The sequence below is a fragment of the Ochotona curzoniae genome, unplaced genomic scaffold (genome assembly GCF_017591425.1).
Source record: "Ochotona curzoniae isolate NIBS_2020 unplaced genomic scaffold, NIBS_Ocur_1.0 contig_2699, whole genome shotgun sequence".
Lineage (NCBI taxonomy): Eukaryota > Metazoa > Chordata > Mammalia > Lagomorpha > Ochotonidae > Ochotona > Ochotona curzoniae.
Window position 1 is genome coordinate 127,943 of NW_024465561.1, and position 26,864 is coordinate 154,806.

Consider the following 26,864-nt stretch of genomic DNA (forward strand, 5'->3'; position numbering starts at 1 on the left):
CGCCGTCGCCTTGAGCAGAAGCACTCCATTTCCCAGGAGGCCTAAAAACCGACGGCCGGAAATGGCAGGAGGAGGAGGAGGAGGGAGAGGCGGAGTCGGGCCGCGGTCTGGACTCCATTTCCCGGCCGCCCTGCAGGTGTGGCGCGTGCGCGCTGTCCCCTTGGTGGACGGAAGATGGCGGCGATGGCGGCGTCTGCGAAGAGGCGCTGCTGAGGGGGCGCGAGGGGGACGGAGGCCCGAGCCGCGGTGAGCGGGACACGGGCGTCAGGGCCTCGGGGGTGAGGGCAGCGGAGGGGCGCGGGCACAGGCACGGGCAGGGTCGGGCGGCGTTCGGGACTCTGCGCTCCTCCCTGCCCCCCATCCCTGCTGGGGACCCCTTCCTCTGGGCTCGCCCTCGAGGGGGGCCAAGTTCCAACGTGGCCCCTCCAGGGGAGAGCGCGTCAGCCCGCAGCCCTTGGTGGGCTCGGCCCGGCGTCTGCGCCCCTGCTCCGCGCCGCGCGCCTTCCCGCGTCGGAGGGGTTTTGCACGGGCAGCCCTCCGTTGCCCGTTACGTCCTTTTCATCCTATCCTTGCCTGGCTAACTCCTATCCATCCTTTGGCCTGGACGCCCACTCTCACGTCACTTCCTCTGCCAGGCCCCCCCACCGCCTTGCCTTCCCACTTTCCCACCTTCCCACTTTCCCACCTTCCGTTCCCACGTCTTGCCAGGGAACCCTCTTCCATCGGCCACCGTCCCTTGCCTCCTTCTCACAGTTTAAACCTTCATTTCCGCGTTGACTGATGGATGCCTGACCCTGAACTGGGGCTGGAACGCACTGTGTCCGTGCTCCCAGCTGTCATGCCCAGTTTGTGTTAATTAAATGAATGAATGAATGAAAAATCCTCCTTCAGGGGTAAAACTGGTTGTCCACCATGTGGTGGCAGGTGCGCTGGGATACTGGCTACTGTTCCTCGTTGTCAGACAGAAAACACTGGGGTACATCCTTGTAATAAAGCAGTGTATCATGGGAGGAATGGAGGAGACAGCCAAGGTGACAGGGGCAGGTGTGTCCCCGACCCAGTGGGCTTCCCAGAGGATGGCCCTGTGTGGCTTAACGACAGACATGTTTTAGGAAACGGGTTCTTGAGCGATTTTTTTTGAAAATGACTTATTTATTTTTATTGGAAAGGCAAACGTTACAGAGAGAAAGAAAGAAATATTTTCAGTCCTCTGGTTCACTCCCCAAATGGCTGCGACAGCCAGAGCTGAGCCAATCTGAAACCAAGAGCCCCTCTCAGATCTCCCATGCAGGTGCAGGGTCCCACAAAGCTTTGGGCCGTCTTCCATTGCTTTCCCAGGCCACAAGCAGGGAGCTGGATGGGAAGTGGAGCAGCTGGGACATGAACTGGCACTCATAGGGAATGCTGGTACCTGCAAACAGAGGGGTGAGCCAGTTGAGCCGTCACATGGTGTGTGTCTGTGGAGGGGTGGCACCCCTAGGCTGCTTCTGTGTGAACCTCATAACGTGCCTTTGCCCAAACGTATGGGCTGCTGCCGGCGTGCAGGGCGTGTGTTTTCATAGTAAGCTTGATGTGTACTCTGACATGGTGGTGACAAGTGTAATGTGAATACGTAATCTGGTAACCTATTCAGAAAGGGAATATGGATCTGCCTTAAAAAATAAGTAAGTAAATGCAAGGACAGCCCAGAAATGAGAGGAAGCTGCTTCTCTTTGGGTCTCAGTGTGTCGTCATGTGTCCAGTGGCCATGAGGGCAGTGTCGCTGCTGCACCCCTTGGCCTGCCAGGGGGAGGTGGGGGCGGGGACGGGAACGCACCGTGGCTGTCAGCACCCAGTGGTCAGGTCTGCCACGGCCACCTGTTTCCCCAGGACTTGACCTTCCTAGCCTTCAATTTCCTCCTCTGTAAATGGAGTTCCTAGGATCCTGTGTGTGGCACAGTGGGAAAGACCCTGCACAGCCCATATGTGAGTGCCAAGTTTGACTTCCTAGCTCATGTCCCAGATGACAGCAGGTGCTGGCTCAAATTTGCTCCAGTCCCTATTAGTTCCAGGCACTTGGTTTCAATTTGACGCCTAACCAGTGGGTGCAAGACCTGTCTCTAGTCAGTTACAATGTAAAACATCGCATCTGGTGTGTGGAGTGTATAGAACATTAGAATTGCCTTGGGTAACAGTTAAATGTAGCATTAGCTGTTATTTTAGGGCAGGGATCCAGAGGCCTGTGGGAGGGGAGTTTTTTCCTGCATCTTGGCGCACACAGCAGATGTGTCAAGCACACAGTAGGCGCCAAGTATTTTCCATGCTGAGGATGTTGGAATCCAGCCACTGGGAAAGCCCTGCTTCCCTGGAGCTTACAGATGAGCTGCGTGTCTGTGTCTATGCTGGGTGACCCATGCAGCCCACTCAGGGACCCAGACGGCCCCACCCATGGTGGCCATTTGGAGAGTAAATCAGCCAGTGGACGACCTCTCTCTCTCTGCCTTTCAAAGTCAATAAACAAATCAATCTTGAAGGAAAATAACGCAGTTTGCTGAGGCATCCTGGCCGGAGTCTAGCTCAGGTAGGCAGCTAGGAGGGCTGGAGGCAGCTGTGTGCCCCTGTTGGGTGAGCCGGTCAGGCCGTGCTTGGGGTCAGCTTCCCACATGTAAAGTCCTGGAGATGAGGCCTTGAGCTTGGCCTCTGACTTCAGGAACAGTAGGCACCCTCTCCCACCCCCAAGCACAAGCCCGGAGCACAGACCCTGGTCACGGGGGGGCAGGGGCTTTGAAGGGGTAGGCAGAGCAAGCACAGGCTGGGAAGGTGGCAGGCGCCGCTTGTGGGTGCTATGGCGGAGCAGGCCAGGCCAGTCTGTCCACAGCTTGCCCAGAGCGTAACCTGCCTCTTCTTTCCCAGGGAGCCTCTGACGGCAGCCATGGCGACGGGCAGCGGGGACAGTGTCACCCGCCGGAGTGTGGCGTCGCAGTTTTTCACCCAAGAGGAGGGCCCAGGCATCGATGGCATGACCACCTCAGAGCGGGTAAGTGCGACGCGAGGGACTTCGCACAGGGGCCTGGACACCTGGCGTCCCCGGATGACCTGGCCCTGGGGGCCTGAGCCGGCAAGGCCAGCTCAGTCACCTGGTCACCTGTGCATCCCTCCTTGCAGGTAGTGGATCTCCTGAACCAGGCAGCGCTGATCACCAATGATTCGAAGATCACCGTGCTCAGACAGGTGAGGGTCGGGGACCGGAATCTGTGACAACTTGGGGAATGGCACTCCAGTGTCCCCACCTAAGCCGGGAGTGTGTGCCTGCCCTGGTGGCCAAGCTGCACTAAGTTCTGTAAGACAGGAGGGGTTCCACTTACATTGTCCCGAAAGCAGCAGGCTCCAGGGCCAGGTCGTTCGTACAGGGTGCCGTGCTCATCCTCGCAGCGCTGCGTTTCCGCCCTGTCAGAGTACAGTCTGGAGTAGGTTCCTGTCATCCCCAGGCCTGGTGACCCCCACGGAGAAGGGGATGGAGCCCTGAGGCCAGTCCTGCCCCAGCTGAGGGAAGTGGTTCAGAGAGGGCTTCCTGGAGGAAGAGGAAGAGAAAGGGTTCTGAGGCTGATGACATGAAAGGGTGTGCAGAGGCCCAGGGGCGTGCGCAGCTTGGGCACTGGACCTGGTTCTGAGTGGGAGGCAGAGGGACCCCTAGAACCCAGAGGTGGCAGGGTGGGGGTCAGGGGACCCTGGGAGACTGCAGTGGTGCTGTGCATTCGGCTGTGGCCCCGGGAGCTGACTCCGTATCTGCAGTAGAGTGGATACTGATGTGCTCCCTGCAGATGACAGATCAGTCATTGGGCAACAGCACCTTGAGGTCCAGGAGCAGGGGTCCTGGCTGGCCCAGGTCGGTGTGGGGTGTCCTTGGCAAGAGCTGACTGCAAAGAGCCTGTTGGTCCATGGGTGTCAGGAGATGGTTGTCACTGTCACAGGACGCCTGTTGGACCACGGTGTTGTGGTCAGGGGCCACCTAAGGCAGGGGAAGCACTGGGGTTACCCCCCCCCCCAATCAGGTCCTTACTGCCTGCCGGGACCTGCACTTTGTTGGCTCCCGTGGAGGTCCCCTGACAGCCTTGTGAGCTGATGTTTAAGGTTCCATTTTACAGAAGCATAAGCTGAGGCTCAGAGAGAGGAGGCTGCCGGACCAGGACTGACCTGGGGGTATCCCAGAGCCAGTACTGGGGCTAAGCTGCTGCTGCCCGCCCTGTGCCTTCACCCACGTGTCAGTGCTGTTGCCATGGTATCTTCCTTCCCCCCCTCCCCAACCCTCCAGGTCCAGGAGCTGATCATCAACAAAGACCCCACGCTGCTGGACAACTTTCTGGATGTAAGGGACAAGGGGATGGCCGAGGGCCTTGGGTGGGGCTGCACGAGGATCCTGGTCCAGCCCCTCACTGATGGCCCTTTTCTGGCCTTGGCAGGAGATCATCGCTTTCCAAGCAGACAAGTCGATCGAAGTGCGGAAATTTGTCATCGGCTTCATCGAGGAGGCATGGTACGGGAGAGCTCAGGGGCCCTGCTGGGTCTGCCCTGGAGGAGCTGGCCTCCTGGCTCCTGGCCGCTCTCCCTCACTTCTGGGGTGCTTGCTCAGCTGGCCCTCTCCTGTGTAGCCCTCCAGCCTCTGGTTCCCAGCCTGCGCTGTGGTTGCTGTAATGACTCAGGCTGATGGGAGCAGCCTGGTAATGCTCTTCCCCTGGAGAGGGTGTCTCTACTCAGTGGGCAGGGCACGCGGGGATGGGCCCTGCTGGATGCTCAGTGTACTTTGCACGGTCACGTGCCCACCCTGAGTTAGGTGCCTTCAGGGCTTGTCCCCCGCTGTCCTCACGGTGGGTGCCCGGGTCACTGTCTTCTCACGGAGGAGGAGGCTGAGGTTCAGAACACTGAGTGACTTGGCCATGTCGCTGCCTCCTTGTCCATGAATCATTTGCTGGGAGCTGCAATTGGCAGGAGTGAGCCATACCCTGCCATCCTGCCCCTGGCTTGGTGTTCTGCTTGCTGGGCACTTTCTTAGACGCTGGACCCTCTTTGTTAGTCAGCCCTGCGCATACTACCATGCAGGGCTTCCCTGACCCTGTAACCCAGGCTGAAACTGAGGCCTGGGAGTTTCCTTAGGATCACATGACTGGTTCCGGAAGTAGAGCCATGTCTGAGGTTCCTGAGCTTGCTGATTCACCAGCACATGCTGGGATCTTTTCTTTGAATTCACACACACACACACACACACACACCCCACCACCACCACCACCACCCCCCCACCCCCCCCAGACTGGCAGCAGACCTGCCGTGCCCCTTGCCTGCTGTAACCAGCATTTGTGTCAGGCTGTAGGGGCAGCAGAGAGCTAAAGCAGCAGGTGCTGGTGCTGGCTAGCTGCTTAACAGCGCTGGCCTGGCGTCTCCTGGTTGTGGCCCCCTGAGTGACGGCCTGATTTGCATTGTTACCTCCCCTGTGCTGAGCTTGGGGCTGGCCTTGTCACTGTTCATGCTCAACCGAGTCCTTTGTGGCTCCCCTTGGCGACAGGCAGTGCCCCAAAGGGTGGCCGTTTTCAGAGTCCTCAGGCCGCCCGGCATCACTGGCTCACTGCAGTTCCCACAGTCACCTGGTGGCCTCCCTACCCCTGGGTGCAGCCTAAAGAGGTGCCATGCTTCGTGTCCGGCTTCCAGGTGGGCTGGCAGCCGAGACAGCTACCCCCTCCATCCCAGTGCCCTTCCCTGTTGGGCCCCAGACTCCCACCCCCCAAAATATCCCCCTCCCCTCCACACACCCCTAAGGCGGCCTTGCCTTGTCCCCCTGCCCCCCCACCCTAAGGCGGCCTTGCATTGCCCCCCTGCCCTAAGGCGGCCTTGCCTTGTCCACCTGCCCTAAGGCGGCCTTGCCTTGTCCCCCTCCCTCCACAGCAAGCGAGACATCGAGTTGCTCCTGAAGCTGATCGCGAACCTCAACATGCTACTGAGGGACGAGAACGTGAACGTGGTGAAGAAGGCCATCCTGACCATGACCCAGCTCTACAAGGTGGCCCTGCAGGTGCGTGCCCGCCCCCGCCCCCATGGCATCTTGCCCCCAGGCCTCAGTCACCCACAAGCCTCGGTGTTGAGGGCCGACTGCAGGTGGGTCAGTGGGAGCGGAGAGCGAGCGGGTCCGGCATTGTCCTCTGAGTGAGGAAGTTGCCTAGAGCACGTTGGTTTATTCATTCCCCAAACGCTGAGCGCAGGGCTGGCCGACACGTCTCGGCTCCCTGCGGGCCCTGCCCCCAACGTCGCCCAGTGCTGGGCTGGGGCTGAGCTGTGCCACAGTCACTGTGACCCAGAACGAATGGGCAGCTTGTTGTTGGGTCTCTGGGTGGTAATGAAGGGTGCTGGTGGCTGACGTGCCGGCTCCCTCTCCGTCTCTGCGCTCCCCCTGCAGTGGATGGTGAAGTCGCGGGTCATCAGTGAGCTCCAGGAGGCCTGCTGGGACATGGTGTCCGCCATGGCCGGGGACATCATCCTGCTGTTGGACTCCGACAACGACGGCATCCGCACCCACGCCATCAAGTTCGTGGAGGGCCTCATTGTGACCCTCTCCCCTCGCATGGCCGACTCCGAGATTCCCCGACGCCAGGAGCATGACATCAGCCTGGACCGCGTGCCCCGGGACCACCCCTACATCCAGTACAGTGAGTGCCGGCCAGCGACGGAGCCGTCCGTGGGCGCCGCACCTGCTCCTGCGCCCCTCCCTCGCCCCCTTGGTCTGCCTTGGCTTTATGTTCTAGTTCTCTGAAAGGTGAAGGTACAGAGAGGAAGAGAGAGTGAGAGAGAGAGAGCTTCACTCGTTGGTTTCATTCCCCACATGGCCTCGTGAGCCAGGGTTGGCCCAAGCCACAGCTAGGATTCTGGAGCTCCATCCTGGTCTCCCATGTGCGTGCGGGGCACAGGTGCTTGGGCCGTGCTCCACTGCTGCTCAGGCATCTTAGCTGTGGAGCAGCTGGGTCGGAAGTGGAGCAGCTGGGACTTGAACCATGCTTTTGAGATGCTGGCAGCTTTGGCAGTGGTTTGACTTGCTGCGTACACTGCTGGCCCCTCTGAACTTCATTTGCTGGTGAACTATATTTTGTTGTTTCTGTAAATTGAAAAGCGAATAAATTAATGTTAATTTTCTCCCCCAAAAGATTAAATAAGGGGCCTGGTACAATAGTCAGCTAAATCTTTCCATGCATTGGGATTCCACATGGCCTCTGGTTTGTGTCCTGGCTGCTGCACTTTCCATCCAGCTCCCTGCTTGTGGCCTGGCAAAGCAGTCAAGGACGGCCCAAAGCCTTGGGACCCTGCACCCGCGTGGGAGACCCGGAAGAGGCTCCTGGCTTCAGATTGGCTCAGCTCCAGCTGTTGTGACCATTCAGGGAGTTGAACCAGCAGATGGAAGATCTTTTTGTCTGTCACTGCCTCTCTGTAAATCTGCCTTTCCAGTAAAAATAAATCTTAAAAAAAAAAAAGAATAAACAAAGGTGTGGTATCGCACACTCTGGTTTCCTCCCGATGTTGGGGCATCAGTAGGTGAGCAGAGAGCGGGGGAGTGGCAGCCTTGCTCCAGCCCCGCTCCCACGGGCAGTCACTGGTGACGCTGGGTTTCCTCTCCTTCAGCCCCCTGCTTTTCTGTTCCTTGTGTCCTCATTCAGCTATGTTTGACAAAAGTATTTGTCTCTTGGTTACTTTGTTTCCCTTTGTGTTCACAAGGCCAGGCCTGTGTTGTTTCGGCTGAGAGCACAGCATGGTGGTCTTGGCTCCACTCGGGAGCAGGCTCTGGGCTCTCAGTTTTCATACTGGTGATGGGGTGGTCCTCACTGGAGCATCCACGTGAGGTGTCGAGTTGCGTATGGCAGCAGAGCGTGGCGTACCTGCGTGGGCTGGGCACGTGTAGCTTCCTGCCTGCTCAGCAGCCTCCCCGTCCACTAGGCAGCAGCCTCCTCCAGGAGGAGCCCACGAATTGGCCGCACTGAGGTCTCAGTTAGGTCACCGTCCAGCAGTTCTGTCATTCACTCTTTCAGATGGAGCACTTGAGGTGTTTTGTGTGAAAGATGTCTAGAAAGATGGGCTCCACATTTTCTGTTGTTGTTAAATTTAAAAGTAAATGCTCGGGCAGCAGCGCCAGTAACGTGGAGAGTAACCGGCAGGAGACCAGTGATGGTGGAAGTCTCTGTGAAGTCTGACTTTATTGCTCCTTCATCTCTCCTTATCCCCATATCCTCCCCCCATATCCTCATTTAGCAGGATATTGGATAAAAAAAGAGTCCAATTAGTCTAGGTGTTTTTAGCCACAAGCCCAGTTCCTGTTCCTGTCCATGCCAACAAGCATTAAACTTAGCCCACAACAAGTATCTGTATTTATTTATTTGAAAGACAGTTACAAGAGGGGGGAGACACAGAGAAGAAATCTTTAGTCAGTCGGTTCACTCCAGGAGCCTCCAGTTTCATCGGGGTCTGTCATGAGTGCAGGAGCCCAAGGACTTGGACCATCAGGCGCTGCTTTCCCGGGCACATCAGCAGGACCTGGACTGGTTCCCAGCCAGGGCACGGACGTCACAGCTGGCAGCTCGGCCCACTGCCCCGCGGTGCTGGCCCTCAAGGCCTCTTGATGTCACTCCCTTGAAGTATCCTTGTGCTCACTGGTGGTCTCGTGGAACCTGTCACCCTGTTTGTTTCTCCTGCTGTGTGTAGCCATCCAGATAGCAGGTTCTCTTTTAGCTTCCCCCCCCCCAGACCAGCCTGTTCCCCTCACATCCCCGGGAGAGCAGGCCTGCTGACGGCTTCTGGGTCCTTCCTCCAGATCTGCTGTGGGAAGAGGGCAAGGCCGCCCTGGAGCAGCTGCTGAAGTTCATGGTGCACCCGGCCATCTCCTCCATCAACCTGACCACGGCCCTGGGCTCCCTCGCCAACATCGCCCGCCAGAGACCCATGTTCATGTCCGAGGTGATCCAGGCCTATGAGACCCTGCACGGTAGGTGAATGCCCCCCTACACCGCACCCCCTTCACCTCCTTGAGCAGACATGAGCCAGGTGCCGCGCCCCGGAGTGCTCAGCAGCCTAGCAGGATGTGGGCACAAGAGTGGGGTTCCCTGTGTGTTGGGCGGGGGTTGCTTCAGTATTGGACAGAGCCCTGGTTCCAAGGCAGCGCTGGAACCATGCTAAGTGCAGGCGGATCTGAGAACCACAAGTCCTTCTGGAGAGTTCAGCCTCTGCCTCACCACCCCAGGCTGCCGAAAAACTGAGGGCAGATGTCCCATGGAGGGACGTGGGGGCCCTGGCTTCTCTGGGCTGGGAGTGGGAGTGCACACACGCAGGAGAGCTGTCTCTCCCCTCTTGCCTGTTCCCTTCTTCATATTTACTTCAATCTCTGAATCTTTGATTGGGACCCAGGGCTGACTCCCTGGACCCCACCTACCCGCAAGGCTCCAGGCTTGCATGCATCCACATAGCAACCCCAGAGGCCAGGGAGGGTCTCCTCCCCAGTCATTCCGGCGGAAGTCCATGGGCCCGCGTTCATTGTTTCTGATTGGCCAAGCCAGATTGTGACCTTGTCTCTGAACCAATCACTGTGACCCAGGGACTGGGGGGTTCTCGCCAGCCCCAGTTCTCCTGCCCGCTTGGACTGAGGATGGATTCAGAATGGTTCCTTCACAGGAGAACAGGAGTGGTGTTGACTGAAAGGGCAGTAGGTGCCGAGCAGGCTCTGGCCCAGACGCGCTTTTGCGCCGGGTGACAGGGGCCGCCCGCTCGTCAAGGTGACCGCCAGATGGTCACACAGGTGGCGGGGGAGGGGACCCGGCCAGGAGCTGTTGCCGTGGTTCAGTTGGGACCTTCTGGAGGTGCTGGTAGCCTTCCCTAGGAGAGGCCTTTGGGGTTGCCAGGGCAGAGGTGCGGGGACCCAAGACGTGCCTACTGAAAGGCACGGTGAGTTTCCCTGTGTTAAGGTGGCCTGGTAGTGGTGGAACTCAAGGGCCAGCCACACAGTAGGTCTCTGGTCCCAAGAACATCCTCTAGGGGTGCCTGCAGGACCATGGCCCGAGGTTGGGGATGTGAGGTGGGTCCAGCAGCCTCCCCTCGCCGCCCCCCACACACCGTGAGGTCGCCCAGAGCTGCCGCTGCTCTCCCCACAGCCAACCTCCCGCCGACACTGGCCAAGTCCCAGGTGAGCAGCGTCCGCAAGAACCTCAAGCTGCACCTGTTGAGTGTCCTCAAGCACCCAGCCTCCTTGGAGTTCCAGGCCCAGATCACCACCCTGCTGGTGGACCTGGGCACGCCCCAGGCCGAGATCGCCCGTAACATGCCCAGCAGCAGAGACGCCCGCAAGCGGCCCCGGGACGACTCGGACTCTGCGCTGAAGAAGATGAAGCTGGGTGAGCTGTGGGCTGGGCCGGCTGGCGGGGTGGGCGCGGAGCACCTGCCATGCTCGCCTTGCTGTGGGGCTGTCTGCTTGCTTCGCAGGATGGTGGGACTCTTCCAAGGAACCCTGGTTCCCCTTGGGTAGGGGATAGTTTTAAAAGTCAACATTTGAGCAAAGAATGTGCCCATTACTACTAGGCAGGTTGATTTTTATTTTTTCTTATGCTTTAAAAAAATTCTCAAGGCCTGTGTTGGTGGCATGCTAGTCCCACCAGAACCGAGCCCAGTACCTCTTCCTCCTTTGTCAGTCCTGGGCTGATGCTGACTGCCAGCTGATGTTTGTCAACCCTGCATGTGGACAGAGAGCGCGCGAGGACTCGGGAGACCTCTGCGTGTGCAGAGGGGTGGGCTGGGCAGCTAGTGCAGGGTCAACAGACCGGGTCACTTTCCTTTGCGAGCATCCCCTCCCTCAGCCCCCTCACCAGAGGAGGTCCTTATTTCTTTTACAAAGAAAATTGTTACCAACTATGCCTGTAGCACATGAACCAGCCGCTTCCTGCTGGCTCATGCTCTGCATTCCTGCAGCAGCTGGTGCTGCCAGGCCGAAGCCAGAAGCCAGGTACTCGGTTTTGGCCTCTCTCAGGTTTGACTGACACATCACAGGGTGTCCCCTAGCAGGGGATTTGGGGTGGGGTCGAGACTGGCCCTTAGGTGGAGCAAGCAGCATTCCCACCCTGGCCCCGAACTCACTCCCCCCCCGCCCCCACCATGAGATCCTGACTTGGAGCAAGCTTGTTGCCGCTTTGGAAGGCTAAGTTAGGGAAGCAGAATTATCTTCCATCCGCTGGTCCACTCCCCAAGTGCCACAGTGGCTGGAGTTGGACCAGTCCAAAGCCAGGAGCTTCCTCCAGGTCTCCCACATGGGCACAGGGGCCCAAACACTTGGGCCATCCTCCACAGCTTTCCTAGGCGCATGAGCAGAGAGCTGGATCAGAAGTAGAGCAGTCAGGACTTGAACTGGGATCCACATGGGACACTGTGGGCTTAAGCTGCCTGTGACCCAGAGCTGGACGGAAGTCTGTTAACTAGACATTGTATTCTTCAGGCTTGGTGAGGTCCTCTGGTAGGGGCCCTGCTCGTTCCCATTTGCCAGATGAGGAGCGCTGAGGCCCAGAAAGAGACAGGGAGTTGGCCAAGGCTGTGTGACGCTGTGATGGGGGGGTCAGGATTGCAGCCTGGCTGCTCAGGTCCCTGGGGCTCCGGGGACTGGAGGCAAGCCGCTTTTTCTCCCTGGTTCCAGAGCCCAACCTTGGGGAGGATGATGAGGACAAGGACCTGGAGCCAGGCCCGTCGGGGACATCCAAGGCCTCGGCCCAAATCTCAGGCCAGTCTGACACAGACATCACGGCCGAGTTCCTGCAGCCCCTGCTGACGCCCGACAACGTGGCCAATCTGGTGAGGATGGCTGGGCCCCCTTCCCCTGGCATCCATTCCATGCTGCCCACCTCCGCCTGGTGGCTTCCGTCCTGGGAGGGATGGCCTGGCAGCCCCTCCTGGCTCTGGATGGACGTCTGCTTGTGGCTTACTCCCACCATCCAGTGCCCCAAGTCTCCGTCCCACCCCCTCACCCCCTTGTTTTCACTCCTACCTCTCCTTTGCCGGGGGACACTTGTTAGCATGATCAGGAACCCCTCTAGTTGCTGGGGATTGGGCAGTGGTGGGGAAGGATGGGCAGCGCCCTCCTCAAAGATTGTCTATCCTGAAAAACCCTCGCCTACATGACCGACCCTGTGGGAGGGCACCCGTCCTCCCTGAGGCAGTGCCCGTGACTTGGCCCAGCGGCCCTCGCCTCCTCCTCAGCCTCCCCTTAACCGGGGGGCGCCAGGGAACCTGGTTCCTCAGTGACATCTGGGTCTCAGGGTCATTAGCTTTCAAGATGTGCACTCAAGGTTTGGAGTGTGTGGAGAATTTAAAATTGTCTTTGGTTCTCCATTATTAAAACACATGGGTGCTCCGTTAAGATGCCGGGTTTTGCTTTGTTTATTTGCCTTTGTTTTTGCTTTTGCTTGAAGTTTGTTCTATTTGAGACAGAGACCTTTCATCTACTGATTCATTCCCCCAGTAGCTGGAATTGCGTCAGGCTGAAGCCAGGAGCCGGCAGCTCACCCAGGTCTCCCCTGAGTGGCAGAGATCCAAGTCCTTGCCTCTAGGCACATCAGCGAGATGTTGCATTGAAAGTGGAGGAGCTGGGACTTGGAACAGATTCTCTGATGCACAGTGCGGGCATGTTGAGCAGTAGCTTAACCTACTACACCACAGCACAAGCTGACTTCTTTTTCAAGTCAGTGTCCAGCCAATAGGGTCTTCCCTGAGTCAGTTTGCCCTCCTGGCCAGGGTACTAGCTCAGCTGCTCCTCAGCCTGGACTGCCCTGAAGGGCCTTGCTCTGAGCTAGCCCACTATTGCCCTTACCTGGTGCCATTTACTCAGCCCTCCAGGCTCAGCCCCTGGTGCCTTCCAGCCCCACGCTGTGCAGTGTGCCCTGAGCACAGTGTCAGTCCCGGCCGTGTCCTGGCCTCGCAGAGCCCGCAGTTAAGGGGTGGCTCTTGTGGCTATCCCCCAGGTCCTCATCAGCATGGTGTACCTGCCCGAGACCATGCCCGCCTCTTTCCAAGCCATCTACACGCCTGTGGAGTCAGCAGGCACTGAAGCCCAGATCAAGCACCTGGCCCGGCTCATGGCCACCCAGATGACAGCTGCCGGCCTGGGGCCTGGTGAGTGACCTGCAGGGGTCGCGGGCTCGGCGGGCGCAGTGCTTGCCGGAAAAGCGCTCCTGCTGGTGGTGGGAGAGCCCACTCGTGGCCCTGCAGCTGAATGACGGGTTCGTAGACCCAGAGATTGACATCCCAGGGGACCCAGACTGCCCGCCCCCCTGCTGCCAGCTGACAGGGGTCGCTTGCCAGCTGTCTCGGCCCCTCACAGTGCGGTGCAGGGTAGCAGCACAGCCGAGGTTTGGTCTGCGTGCACAGGACACGGGACACCCCCACCAGAACCTTCCTGCTGCTTCCCAGGCGAACTCAGGGCAGCCCTTGTAGTCTGTCCTCATCTCCACAGCCCCACGGGTTAGCTTCATCTCTTCTTTCCTGCCCGGGGATCTTTGGGAAGCTCATGGCAGTCGCTCTCCATGGATTGGAAGCATTCTGTATGAGAACACATCTATCATTAAATTCCGTTTTCCATGAAAAAAAAATTTTTTTTTTAAGATTTAATTGTTTCATTGGAAAGTCAAATATACAGAGAGGAGGAGAGGCAGAGAGAAAGATCTTCCATCCAATGATTGACTCCATAAGTGGCCACAGCTGGCAGAACTGAGCTGATCTGGAGCCAGGAGCTCTTCTGGGTCTCCCATGCAGGTGCAGGATCCCAAAGCTTTGGGCCGTCCTCCACTGCTTTCCCAGGCCACAAGCAGGGAGCTGGATGGGAAGCAGGGCCGCCGGGATTAGAACCAGCACCTGTATGGGATCCTGATGTGGTCAAGGTGAGGTCTGTGGCCGCTAGGCCACTGTGCTGGGCCCCCGTTTCCCGTGAACTTCGAGAGAACCTCGATAGTGAGGTCACAGGGAAGCTGACTTCCTTGTCTCGTGTTAATTTTTTTCGTTAGTTGCTGCATAATGATTGCACATATTTACAGAGTCTAGCATGATAATTTGATGATGAAATCAGGAAAATTTCTGTCTTCTTAAATGTTTCTTTGTAACTGGGTCTTCAACCTTCAAACTCTCCTCCGAGTTAGAGCAAGCGCGCGAGAGAGAGAGTGCTTGAGAGACAGCAAGAGCACGCTTCCACCTGCTGGTTTACTCTGCAAACGTCTGCAACAGGCGGGCTAGGCCAAAGCCAGGGTCTCCCATGTGGTGGCAGGGACCCAAACAGTTGGACCATTTTCTCCTGATAAAGGAACATTATCAGGGAACTGGATTGAAAATGGAGCAGCCAAGACTCAAATTGGCACCTCAGTAGAGGAATGCTATGATGCAAATGGCAGCTTACCCCACTGCACCACAGTGTTAGCCCCCTAGATCCTGTCTTCTAGTTCTTTATAAAATGTATACTAAATTTTTTTTTTTTTAAGATTTTATTTTTTTAAACATTTATTTTATTGGAAAGGAAGATTGGAGAGAGAGACAAAGATCTTTCGTCTGCTGGATCACTCCTCAACATGGCCACAACAACTAAAGTTGAGCCGATCCAAAGCCAGGAAGCCTCTTCGGGGTCTTCCACATGGGTGTCGTGACCCCAGCACCTGAGCCATCCTCTGCTGCTTTCCCAGGCCTTAAGCAGAGAGCTGGATCGCAAGTGGAGCAGCCAGGATGCCAGCACTTGGAGGTGCAGGATTAGCCTGTTGAACCACCACACCGGCACCCAAAACGTGTACTAAATTGCGAACTAGGGTTGGCATTAGAGCTGGGCACACCAGGAGGACCTTGCACGGGGCAGCTGGTGCTGACGTGCCTGCCGTTGACTGTGCCTCCTCCCTCAGGCGTGGAGCAGACCAAGCAGTGCAAAGAAGAGCCCAAGGAGGAGAAGGTGGCGAAGCCCGAGAGCGTCCTCATCAAGCGGCGGCTGTCGGCCCAGGGCCAGGCCATCTCGGTGGTGGGCTCGCTGAGCTCCATGTCACCCCTGGAGGAGGAGGTGCCGCAGGCCAAGAGGAGGCCGGAGCCCATCATCCCTGTCACGCAGCCGCGGTAAGTCCTCCAGGCTGTGAGCCCCGCCTCCGGCTGCACCCCGTGTGCGAGCCCTGAGGGTGGTCTGACAGCAGGCCCAGCCAGGTTCTCTGCCATTCCAGAGCCCTTGCTGGTAACCCTGGGATCTTCTTTATTTGTATTGGAAAGGCAGCTGTGCAGAGAGGAGAGATGAATCTTCTGTCCGCTGGTTCGCTCCCCAAATGACCACAATGGCTGGAGCTGAGCCATTCCAAAACCAGCAGCCAGGAGCTTCTTCAGGTCTCCCATGTGGGTCCAGGGTCCCAAGGCCTTAGGCCATCCTCCACTGCTTTCCCAGGCCACAGGCAGGGAGCTGGATAGGGAATGGAGCAGCCAAGACATAAACTGGCACCTGCATGGGATCCCGGCGTTTGCAAGGCGACGATTACCCAGTTGAGCCATCACACCAGGCCCTCAGGCTTAGTTTTCTGTAGAAGCGTCCCCTCTCATGTCTGACATTGGGAGAATTCTAGTGGGGAGCAAGTAGCTAAAAAGTGAGTGGCTCTTGGGTTGTGGGGTAATGAGGCCTGGGAAGCATTCCACGCGGTGAGTGCCACTGCTTGTTCCTGTCCTTGTCCTCAGGGCTACCCTCTTCCAGCCTGCAGGGCCAGTGGGGACAGGTGTCTGTGTGTGGCCAGCCTGGCCTGGGCTGCAGGGGGGCTCTCGTTACCGTCTCTCTGTCACTGCTCTCCCACAGGTTGACGGGTGCTGGTGGCCGGAAGAAAATCTTCCGTCTCAGTGATGTGCTCAAGCCCCTGACTGACGCGCAGGTGGAGGCCATGAAGCTGGGCGCCGTGAAGCGGATCTTACGGGCCGAGAAGGCCGTGGCCTGCAGCGGGGCAGCCCAGGTGTGCGCCGGCCCCTCCGCCTGTCCCCACTCCTCAGTGCTGGGCAAGTGCCGGGCCTGGCGCATGGCCACTGCTCCCAGCTCGTATCCGTGTGCCGTGAAGCACGTGGTGGTGGCTGCAGCCTCGCCCTGAAACGTTGGGGGCCACAGATGCACACGTGTGTGGGACGAGCACAGCGCTGGCTGCAGAGGGCACAGGGAGGGCTAGTCAGGGCGGACGGGAAGGGAACAGGGGGGCTAGGTCGGCAGGGCGGACAGGGTGGGTCACCCCTCCAGGTTGATGTCCTGTCAAGGTTGCAGATCCACATCTTCCCTGACCACCCAGTCCTGCTACTTGGAGGATCCCCAGATCCCCGCAGTGGCCAGAGCTGGGGCAAATTGAACCCAGGAGCAGTGAGTCTGATCTGGGCCTCGTAAGTGGGCGCCGTCCTCCGCTGCTTTCCCAGGCCGTGAGCGGGGAGCCAGATCGGAAGTAGAGCAGCTGGGTCACAGATGAGCGCTCACCTTGCCCTCTGACATCACAGGAAGTGGTTGTACCTGCTCCACCACAGCACCGGCCCCTTAAGTTAACTTTTAATTCACTAGAACCTCAGAAATGTCCTCTTAAAAATACTTCCAGCTCTCAGGAACATGCTTCCCTTGGCTGTTCCCTGTACCCCCTCCTCCCCGGGGTAAGCACCTAGATTAGGGGAGTCTTTGAGCTCCTTCCAGGTCCTCCGACTGTAAGCTGGGCTCTGTTCTAGGTAGTGGGTGGTTGTACCCCGCCTTTCTTTCCAGTCTAGCCACACCAGTGAGAGCCTGCCGATCCCGGGCCTGTGGGCTCACTTGCCTCGCTCCAAGCCGCGTCTCCCAGGCAGGAAGAGCAGCAGGGTTTGACGTTCCCCGCTCTCCCGCAGGTGCGTGTGAAGATCCTAGCCAGCCTGGTGACGCAGTTTGACTCGGGGCTGAAGGCCGAGGTACTGTCCTTCATCCTAGAGGACGTGCGGGCCCGCCTGGACCTGGCCTTCGCCTGGCTCTACCAAGAGTACAATGCCTACCTGGCAGCTGGGGCCTCGGGCACCCCGGACAAGTACGAGGACTGCCTCATCCGCCTGCTCTCTGGCCTCCAGGAGAAGCCGGACCCCAAGGATGGGTGAGGGGCGCCCTGTGCCCGCCGGGTCCTGCTCCTTCGGCTGGCCCTTGTCCCTTCCCCTCTGGACCTGTGTGCCCAGTATCAGTGATGGTGCCCACCTTGTGGGCTTCTGGGCACCAGAAATACCCTCACCTGTCTTGCTTCTGTTGGTCTCTGCGTGTTCTCTCTCTCTTTTCTTTACATGAAGAGGTAGAGCAGAGGGCAGAAAGCGGTCTGCCTCATTTGTTGACCCTCCAAATGGCTGCATGGTCAGGGCGGGGCCAGGCTGAAACCAGGAGCCCGGAGCTTCCTCCAGGTCTCTCCTGCACGGGCACAGGGGCCCAAGCACTTGGACCATCTTCTGCTTTCCCAGGCCTGTTAGTAGGGAGCAGGGACGCAAAGTGATACCTGTGACGCAGGAGACAACTTAACCTGGCTGCAGGACACTAGCTTCCACTTTTTTTTTTTTTTTTCTTAAGCTTTACTTGATTGAAGGAGAGACTTGCCCTTCCCTGGTCCATTCCCCAAGTGGCTGCAGTGGCCAGGGCTGGACTAGGTTGAAGCCAGGAGCCTGCAACTCCATCCAGATTGCCCATGTGAGTGGCAGGGACCCAAGCACTCGGGCCATCTGCTGCCTTCCCAGGCACACGAACAGAGAGCTGGATTGGAAGCGGAGGCGCCAAGACCCAAGCCACTGCTCTGATAGGGGTGCCGGCCCTGTAGGCAACAGCTTAGAGCGCTGCGCCACAACCCTGGCTCCTCTCTGCTTATTCCTTGCCTCCGGCTTGCCCACCTGGCATCCTCACAGGAGCCCTGGGAGTAGCTGGGACCATGGACCTGTGTGCCTGTGTGAACACATCCCTACTAAGATGTGTCCACATTTCCCCATCGCACCAGGGTAACAGTCTCATCGGGAAGGCCTGTTGGGCCCAGCACCTTCAGCCTGTTTGCACCCTCCCCCAGGCTAAAGCCACTGTGGCCGACTATTCCTCAAATGTAGGCAGTAGAAGGCCTTAGCATCGGGCTGTTGGAATGTTCTCCCCTTGCTCTTGGCATAGCTGGCTTCTCTGTTACTGCCCACTCAAGTGTCATCTTAAGGTGGCCTGTTGTCTCTCCTGTATCTGAAACGGTCCTCCCTGTTCCCTCCTATTGCTGCACTAATATTAGGAATTCCAACTTAAAGAAGAAAAAAAAAAGTTTGTCTTAAATCTACTAGACATCCACTGGGTCACTTCCCAGGTGCTCACGCATTCAGGGCTGGCCAGGCTGAATGCAGGAGCCTGCAGTTCCATCAGGGTCCCCCTGTGTAGGTGGCAGGGGTCCCAGCACCTAGGCCATTGGCTGCGCCTCCCAGGTGCATGTGTGGGAAGCTGGATTGGAAACAGAGGAGCCCAGACTGGAAGTGGCACCCTCACGGGTTGCAGGTGTTGGAAACAGTGCCGTAGCCCCCCAGGTTTTCCCTCTCGACCGTAGGGAGTTCTGCAGGGAAGTGTCTGCCTAGATCACTCCTTTCCCCACACACAGCTTTGTTAAATCAGGCAGGGCGGGCAGTCTAGGCAGCCTTGTGCAGCTGGGCCCTGCTTCTCCCCCTACCCCGGCAGGATCTTCACCAAGGTGGTGCTGGAGGCACCGCTGATCACTGAGAACGCCCTGGAGGTGATCCGCAAGTACTGCGAGGATGAGGTGAGGGGGGCGAGGACGCGTGAGGTGCAGTGACGGCGCAGGCACGTGCCAGGAGCTGAGCTCTCCTGGTCCCTCTCACGCTGCAGAGCCGCACTTACCTGGGCATGTCCACCCTCCGGGACCTGATCTTCAAGCGTCCGTCGCGCCAGTTCCAGTACCTGCACGTCCTCCTGGACCTCAGCTCCCATGAGAAGGACAAGGTGAGCCAGCCCCTACCAGGCCACGCCCTCTGCCCCGAGTGGCCACCTGGCCTCCTCCACAGTCCCTGCCCCATCTGGCTGTGCGCCTAGGCCAGGGACCATTCCAAGGGAGCAAGGCTTCCTGAAGGGAGGAGCCATGTGAGCTGAGAATCGGAACATGGGGAGGTGTTCTCTGCAGGATGAGGGTGTAGCCGTAGTTGAGGCGACCCCTTGACCATTCCCCCTCCAGCCTCTTGCTGGCTCCCTCAGCAGCAAGTGGGAGGAGGCTGTGCACACCTGGCCCAGGTCCTGCCCCTGTGCACCTGCTATGTGCAGGATCCATCCCCACCCCTACTTCTGTCAGGTGGCCTCTGATTAAATGGGGCGTAGCTACAGGCACTCCAGGCTGAGAGCCTCATGTGCCAACTGGCAGAGCCAGGGCAGTGTGGCAGCAGTGCTGCGTTGGGGGAACCCCAGGAAGCGGCAGCTCCCCTGAGCATTGTAAGCAAGGCAGAGGGCAGCAGTACACGGGGCTGACAAGATGCAGATGGTTGGTGCATGGCCTGCCTTGGGCTAGGGGGTGCCCTGTCACTGCAACCAGTCCAGACAGGGGTCTCAGCTGCCCCTCGCTTCCTTGCCCGCACCCCTGCTGCCCTCAGGTGCGCTCCCAGGCCCTGCTCTTCATCAAGCGCATGTACGAGAAGGAGCAGCTGCGAGAGTATGTGGAGAAGTTCGCCCTCAACTACCTGCAGCTCTTGGTCCATCCCAACCCACCATCTGTGCTGTTTGGCGCCGACAAGGACACAGGTGGGGCGCAGGTTCATGGGGCGTGGCCCAAGCACCTGCTGGAGCCCAAGCCTGGGCCACAGGAACAGCCAGAGATGGTCAGCCCAGGGGACAAGGGCCTCCGACTCACCTACAAGGGCCAGGCTGGGCCACCCCAGAGACCAGAACCCTCGCCAAAGCCCCAGCCTCACCCCCCCACCCCCACTCCAGAACTGTAGAGTGGCACCTGGGCCCCCAGTAAAGGGACAGTTGAATGGGAAGGTCTGAGATCAGGATGTGGAGCACAGGAGTGCCAGGGCAGCTTGGAAGTGGAAGGCCTTCCCAGGAGACATGCAAGGGCACCGCCAGCATGGCCAGTTGTAAGAGCAAGGGGGCACTCGGGGACCAGTGCAGGTGGCATGTGACCCGAAGAAGGGGCCCCTGGGATAGGCGAGGGGGGTCCTCACCAGAGGAGGGGGCTTCGTCCCTGAGGGCCAGGCAGCGGGGGGGACGGAGTCTCGTGAGGAAGGTCCTCCCCACTGCTTGGGACGCTGGGAAGCCTCGTCCTGCACTGGCCACCTCCCCATCCCAGAACGGTTTGCTTCCTGACCCCAGTCCCCTGCTGCTGCCTCCCCTTGCCCCCGCTCCCTGAGGAGGGACAGCCTGGGCCCGCCTGATGACGGTCCTTGCCCCTGTCAGAGGTGGCCGCACCCTGGACCGAGGAGACGGTGAAGCAGTGTCTGTACCTGTACCTGGCCCTCTTGCCCCAGAACCACAAGCTGATCCATGAGCTGGCGGCCGTCTACACTGAGGCCATCGCCGACATCAAGCGCACGGTGCTCAGGGTCATCGAGCAGCCGGTGAGGCCCCAGGCCGGGCAGGACTGAGTCCCTGACTGCTCTTCACATGGTATCCCTGTGACATCCCTGCAGCACCTGTGCCAGCTCAGAGGGTGTGGGGCCCACGTGTCACCCACCAGCCCTGCGGGTGACAGCACAGTGGGCCCTGCTCAGTGCCTGGGGGGACAGCCCTGGATCCTGCCCTGCTTCCCTCTTTCGCTCAGCGCCTCTTATTGCCTTCAGTAAGAGGGGTGCTCATCCAGCATGGGCCTAGGACCTCCTGGAACTCTCGCACGTAAGCCTCTAAGCCAGAGGCGCCAGCGGGCAGGACCCTCTGCCTGCTGCCAGACGACCCCGGTGAGGGGTGACTTGGCGCTGCCTGCCTTCTTCCTCGCAACGGGTGGACAGGAGTCGGCTGCCCTGACACTAGTGATGTGAAAGGAAGTGGCCTCATCCCCACGTGCCTGCCACCCACTTTCAGTGCTTTCCTCAGCCAGTGTGTGTGGCAAGCTAGCTGCAGGACAGCGAGCCCCTGGGGGCAGAGGCTGGCATTTCATTCATACCCAGGGATGCCAACCGGGGAGAGGAGTGGCCTGGCCAGGGTCCCTGGCCGTGGTGCTCATGGTGGGGCCGACTGGGAGCAGCCCAGCCGGGGCAAGGGTGGTCATAGAGGGCGTGGACAGGGGCCAGGCAAGCCTTCCTCAAGACCTGAGACCTCAGGCTGGGTACACCCACACCCACAGCAGAGACGGCGGTCCTCCAGCCTTCCCTGGCCCCTGGCTCTCCAACCTCATCCCCGCAGCTGCCCACCCTCTCCCAGGGCGCCAACCCTGATGCCCCAAAATCCCTCCTTGCCTTCAGATCCGAGGGATGGGCATGAACTCCCCGGAGCTGCTGCTGCTGGTGGAAAACTGTCCCAAGGGGGCAGAGACGCTCGTCACCCGCTGCCTGCACAGCCTCACGGACAAAGGTGGCCCCGCCGCCCCTCCCCCGTGCTCCCCGCCGTCCCTCCTCCTGCCCCTTCTTCCCACATGCTGGGGAACAGCAGCTGGGTCCCCAGGAGGGTTTTCCCCATCCCAAGAACAGACAGGGTAGAGGCCCAAGAATCCCTGCTGAACCTGCTCCCCTAAGCCCCGTCTTCCCCTGCCTCCCAACAACCTCCTGCCGCCTCGCCCTGCAGTCCCGCCCTCCCCGGAGCTGGTGAAGCGTGTCCGGGACCTCTACCACAAGCGGCTGCCTGACGTCCGCTTTCTCATCCCAGTGCTGAATGGGCTGGAGAAGGTAGGGGGCTCGGCTGCCGGCTGCCCACCGGCGGGCCTGGTGGGACAGGGAGTCTGTGGAGCAGGTCTAAGACATCTTAGAGACTCCCGGCTCACCCATGAGACAAAGGTCACAGGACTCTCCCATGTGTGTGAACACACATGTGACGTGCCCCAACTGTCCCGAGGTCTGCAGAAGTCCCTTCTTGGGAAGCCCCACTCTGTCTGCTCCCAGGACCTCCATCAGCCAGGGTGACAGGGAGGGGGAGGGTTGGGCTGCCCCTCTGTAGCCTGGCGGGTGAGGGGGCCTGATGGTGAGTGTGTGTGTGTGTTTCAGGAGCACAGGGCCTCAGGTGGGGGGACCACCCCAGGGGGGCGGAGGGGTAGGGTGGGCCCCAGGACACAGTGGCCTGCCCGGAGGGGGGCAGCACAGCTGACTACCGGCCCCATGGCCCTGCAGAAGGAGGTGATCCAGGCCCTGCCGAAGCTCATCAAACTCAACCCGATCGTGGTGAAGGAGGTTTTCAACCGCCTGCTGGGCACCCAGCACGGTAGGCGGGCTCTCTGCCTGGCACTGGGCGCTGGGAGGCCAAAACGGGGAGAAGCCTACAGCTGAGGAAGCTGCAGTGGTGTGGGCTAGGGGAGCCATGCTCGGGGACCAGCCTGTGGGCTCAGGACACCCCAAAGCAGAGCCCACCTCTGCTCCCCTAGATGGCTGCAGTGGGGTGTCCTCCCAGCTCCCTTGGTGCCATTCACCTCTTCCGCCCTGTCTCCCCCCACCCCTGCTCCCCCTGCTGCAGGTGAGGGGAACTCGGCCCTGTCCCCCCTGAACCCCGGAGAGCTCCTCATCGCGCTGCACAACATCGACTCGGTGAAGTGCGACATGAAGTCCATCATCAAAGGTGAGGCTCCTGTCCCCCCAAACCCACCTGACCCCGCCGCCCTCCCATGGTACCTGCCGCTAGCACAGGCCCAGGCCGTGGTCCTGGCCACAGCAGCATGGTGTTGGCAGTGAGCTCTGGCTGTCCCCTGTGGTCACCGCCCTTGCCAAGCTCTTGCCAGGAATCTGGTGCTCCCTAAAAAGCCTGTGGCCCCTGCTGACCTCAGCACGCCTCCCCTGTGCGCTGACTTCCGTTCTGTGGACAGGAAGCAGAGAGCTCGGAGGTCATGTGACTGTGTCAGGACACCCGACAGCTGAGGCTTGGTGGCCAAGTACCATCAGGTCTCATGAAGGGGCGATGGGGAGGGTCCTGCCCCCGTAGCCACTTTCCCAGAGCTGTTCTCCTCCTACCCTCCCTGTCAGAGGCGGTGGAGGCCTTGCGGTGGCCCTCCCCTGGGGCCAGCTGCCTGTCCCAGGGAGCCCGGAGCAATGGTGGGCCTTTGCTGACTTCCTGGGCGAGTTCTCTTGGGCGGAGATCCACAGCGCAGCAGGCGCTAAAGCCTGGGGAGGGCAGGCTTGCGGGCCCCAGGCTGTGCAGGAGTTCTGGCCCCCTGGTGAACTGAGGCAGGTTGGCCCACTCCACGGCCAGCTCGGCAGCTCCACGGCTCAGTGAAATGCTGCTGGGTTCACTGGCATCCTGTCCCAGCACACGGTGGCCGGCAGAGGTGACAGCAGGTCCCTGTTCCTGTGGGGCGCCATTGGGGTTCGTGGCCTCTCACTCCACAGCAGAGCCACCCCCGACAGCCACTCGTAGTGAAGGCGGGAGCTGTCCGCTTCTCAGGCTGGCCTTTCTGCGGGTGGAGACTCCCCATCAGGAGACCCAGCCCGGCAGTTAGAAAAAGTCACGGTGGGGCAGGGACAGCCCAGAGAGCGGGGCAGGCAGAGCTGCAATGGGGCAGCCACAGGGTCACCTGCCCCAGCCAGGGTGGTGGAGCATAGGGAGGGCTTCTGGAGAAAGGACTGTGCCAGCTGAGACCAGGGAGAGGAGGTAAGCAAAGGGGAGGCAGTCGCTGGACCCCAGACTTGAGGGCAGAGGGGCCCTGATCAGGAGGCGAGGCACAGTTGTAGCTGTGGTCTGTAGTAACAGCCTGGGGCCACCCACATGGAGCTGCACAAGCAGTGGGGAGGGGGCTTGGCCTGGATCCCCTGAGGGCCTCCGGGAGGGCCCGGTCTGGTTTGAACTTCAAGATGTCCCCTTCCCTACAGCCAGTGGCTGTGTGGACTGGGCGGGTGGCTGGGGGGCGTCCCTAGGAGAAGGATGCAGTGGGGTGGGACTCAGGGACGGGGGATGTCAGGGGAGGGAGAGTAAGTGAACCCAGGAGTGCCTGGCTGTGTGGAGATGGGGCTTCTAGGGTGGCCCCTGCCTGTCACGCCATCCACCTCACCTCAGCACCCTCACTCTCCAGTGAGCCTCCAGAGGGCTGGGGGCCTCTCTTGTGGCTCAATAAAGACTTATGGCTCACTGACTCAACGTGGCAGTGGTGTTTGGGGGAGCAGCATCTCGTGAGGGTCCAGGGGCTGAGGGAGCACAACCCTTCTGGCAGCCCTCCCGTGTCCCCTCCACATCCCCCCACTGCGCCATCCCCCGCTGTGATGGGCCTCAGGCATCTGGCCGTCTCTCAGCCCCTCAGGGGCCTGCCTCCAGTGCCCAGCTGTGCCAGGGGGCAGGGCACCTTCCTGGCCTCGGCCGTCGTCCCTAGGGGCCAAGAGCTCCCGTCTTTACCCTTTCCCCCTTTCCCAGGGTGGGGGCTCCCCAGTCTCAGGCTTGCCTGTCCTGGGGCAGAGCCTGCAGTTTCCTGAGACCCAGGACCCTGGATGGGGTGGTCTGCTGAGCCAGATAGTGGGGCTGGGGAGTGTCTTCCTGTCTCCCTGGGAGCTTTGGGGGCCTGGCAGCTGGACTGGGGGTGGGGCTTCTGCACCAGGGGGCAGAGGACGGAGGGGACAGGCCCACTCTCCGCCTCCCCGCAGCCACCAACCTGTGCTTCGCGGAGCGGAACGTGTATACGTCGGAGGTGCTGGCCGTGGTGATGCAGCACCTGATGGAGCAGAGCCCCCTGCCCATGCTGCTCATGCGGACTGTCATCCAGGCCCTGACCATGTACCCCCGCCTGGGGGGCTTCGTCATGAACATCCTGTCCCGCCTCATCATGAAGCAGGTAACGCCCCCCACGCCCACCGGCCAGGAGTGGGCCCAGGGAGGGGTCCCTGACTAAGACAGCCACAGGTGCTGAGGGAGTGTCAGGCTTGGGGTGCTCTGTGTCCCAGGGAAGCCACCCTGCCACCAGTGTTCAAGAAATTAGGGCTTGCTTAGAACGAGAGAGTCTGCAAGCAAGCCCCACGTGGGATGCAGGCACAGCTGGCCACATCTGGCTGAGGCAGCGCCGCTGGTTAAGCAGGGCCAATGTCGCCCCCTCGAGGCCGCTGTGGGAATAGGACGAGCTGGTGGCCAAGCCCAGGGAAGATTCTGGTTTTCTTTTTTCTTCCTTGAGAGACAGCTGTCCTCTGCAGCTCGCACTCCCCAAGCCCCACAACAGCCAGGGCTGAACCAGGCCAAGCCCGCGATGTAACCCAGGTCTCAGTGGGGTCTCAAGTGGAGACCTAGGCACTGAGCCAGCACGTGCGGGGTGCATAAGACCAGGGAAACAGGGAAGCAAAGTTGGGACACAAACCCTGTCACCCCAGAGCAGGTTCTGGGTGGCCCACATGAGGCTCCGGCGGCCAGGGCTGGGAATCCCAAGTCCTCAGAAGGAGGTCTGGGGCTGTGCCGACCCCAGAGGTAGCTGGTGTGGCCCGCGTGGCCCCTCCGTGTCCTGTGCAGGTGTGGAAGTACCCCAAGGTGTGGGAAGGCTTCATCAAGTGCTGCCAGCGCACCAAGCCCCAGAGCTTCCAGGTCATCCTGCAGCTGCCGCCGCAGCAGTTGGGGGCCGTCTTCGACAAGTGCCCAGAGCTCCGCGAGCCCCTGCTGGCACATGTGCGGTCCTTCACCCCCCACCAGGTACCCCACGTGGTGCTGGGGGCGGGTATCCCAGGGCTCCAGCCGCCCGGTGCAGGGAAGAGGGAGTGTCCAGCTGCAAGGGGCAGCTCTCTCCATGGCCCTCCCCCTCGCTCTCCACCCAGCAAGCGCACATCCCCAACTCCATCATGGCTATCCTGGAAGCCAGTGGCAAGCAGGAGCCGGAGGGCAAGGAGGCAGCTGCGGGCCCCATGGAGGAGGTGAGGTTCCCCCAGCCCCACCGTACAGCTCCTTCTCCGTGCTCCCCCCATGCTCCACTGGGCTGCCAGCTGCCCCTGCTCCAGAGGGGTGGGGGGTCCTGTCCCTTGCTGCCTCTTTCCTTGCACCCACCTTGCCTGCTTCCTCCTGTCGGCCCTGGCTCCCCTTCCCGCTGTCTTCTGAGTTCCTGTGTACCCATCCCCAAACCCAGGATGACCTGGAGAGCCTGGCACTGGCCCCCACCCCAGCCCCGGCCCCGGCTCCGACTCCATCCCCGGCCCCGACCCCGCGGCCGCCTCAGGACCTCATCGGCCTGCGGCTGGCTCAGGAGAAGGCCTTAAAGCGGCAGCTGGAGGAGGAGAAGCTGAAGCCAGGGGGAGCGGGAGCCCCATCTTCCTCTGCCGCCGCTGCCTCCTCTTCCTCCTCCTCCTCGGCCCGGTCGGGCCCTCCCCCCTCGGAAGAAGCCATGGACTTCCGGGAGGAGGGGCCGGAGTGTGAGACCCCAGGCATCTTCATCAGCGTGGATGGCGAGTCGGGCCTGAGTGAGGCTGCGCTGCTCGACTCCAGCCTTGAGGGACCCCTGCCCAAGGTAGAGGGAAGCCCTCCCACACGCCCTGGGGCTGAGCAGGGAGGCACTGGTGCGGGCCGGGGCTGAAGGGGCGCTGGGCGCGCCTGGCCTTCTGCTTTTCCAGGAGGCAGCGCCGAGCGGGCTCACCTCGAAGGAGGAGAGGAGCCCCCAGACCCTCACCGCTGCCGGAGAGGACGCCGTGAAGACCCCCAGCCCTGCCGCGGAGGACGCCGGGGAGCCTGAGGCCAAGGGGAACAGCTGACGGGCCAAGGGGGCTGGTGCTTTGCCTTAAATAAAATAAAGGAATGGTGCCCCCGGGCGTGGGTGTTG

The 26,864-nt window shown here is 60.3% G+C and overlaps 1 protein-coding gene across 1 annotated transcript; it reads left to right on the top strand.

Annotated features, from left to right (window-relative positions):
* Positions 1-128: 128 nt before the first annotated feature.
* Positions 129-26,845, top strand: LOC121153553 (symplekin). Its single transcript, XM_040976137.1, has 27 exons — positions 129-246; positions 2,893-3,016; positions 3,145-3,210; positions 4,292-4,345; positions 4,440-4,513; positions 5,914-6,040; positions 6,422-6,671; positions 8,819-8,989; positions 10,149-10,388; positions 11,675-11,829; positions 12,996-13,146; positions 14,910-15,114; positions 15,830-15,980; positions 16,876-17,111; positions 18,692-18,773; positions 18,860-18,973; positions 19,612-19,759; positions 20,417-20,577; positions 21,418-21,526; positions 21,737-21,837; positions 22,276-22,366; positions 22,616-22,717; positions 24,724-24,911; positions 25,574-25,750; positions 25,873-25,968; positions 26,178-26,555; positions 26,659-26,845. The coding sequence occupies exons 2-27, from the start codon at positions 2,912-2,914 to the stop codon at positions 26,794-26,796; spliced, it is 3,870 nt and encodes a 1,289-aa protein (XP_040832071.1). The 5' UTR covers positions 129-246; positions 2,893-2,911; the 3' UTR covers positions 26,797-26,845.
* The last annotated feature ends 19 nt before the right edge of the window (positions 26,846-26,864 follow it).

Bases quoted from the DNA above. Each gene is read 5' to 3' on its own strand.
- LOC121153553 (XM_040976137.1), top strand. From the start codon at position 2,912: ATGGCGACGGGCAGCGGGGACAGTGTCACCCGCCGGAGTGTGGCGTCG. The intron at 3,017-3,144 runs GTAAGTGCGACG...CCCTCCTTGCAG, and splicing joins GCATGACCACCTCAGAGCGG to GTAGTGGATCTCCTGAACCA. The intron at 24,912-25,573 runs GTAACGCCCCCC...TGTCCTGTGCAG, and splicing joins CCCGCCTCATCATGAAGCAG to GTGTGGAAGTACCCCAAGGT.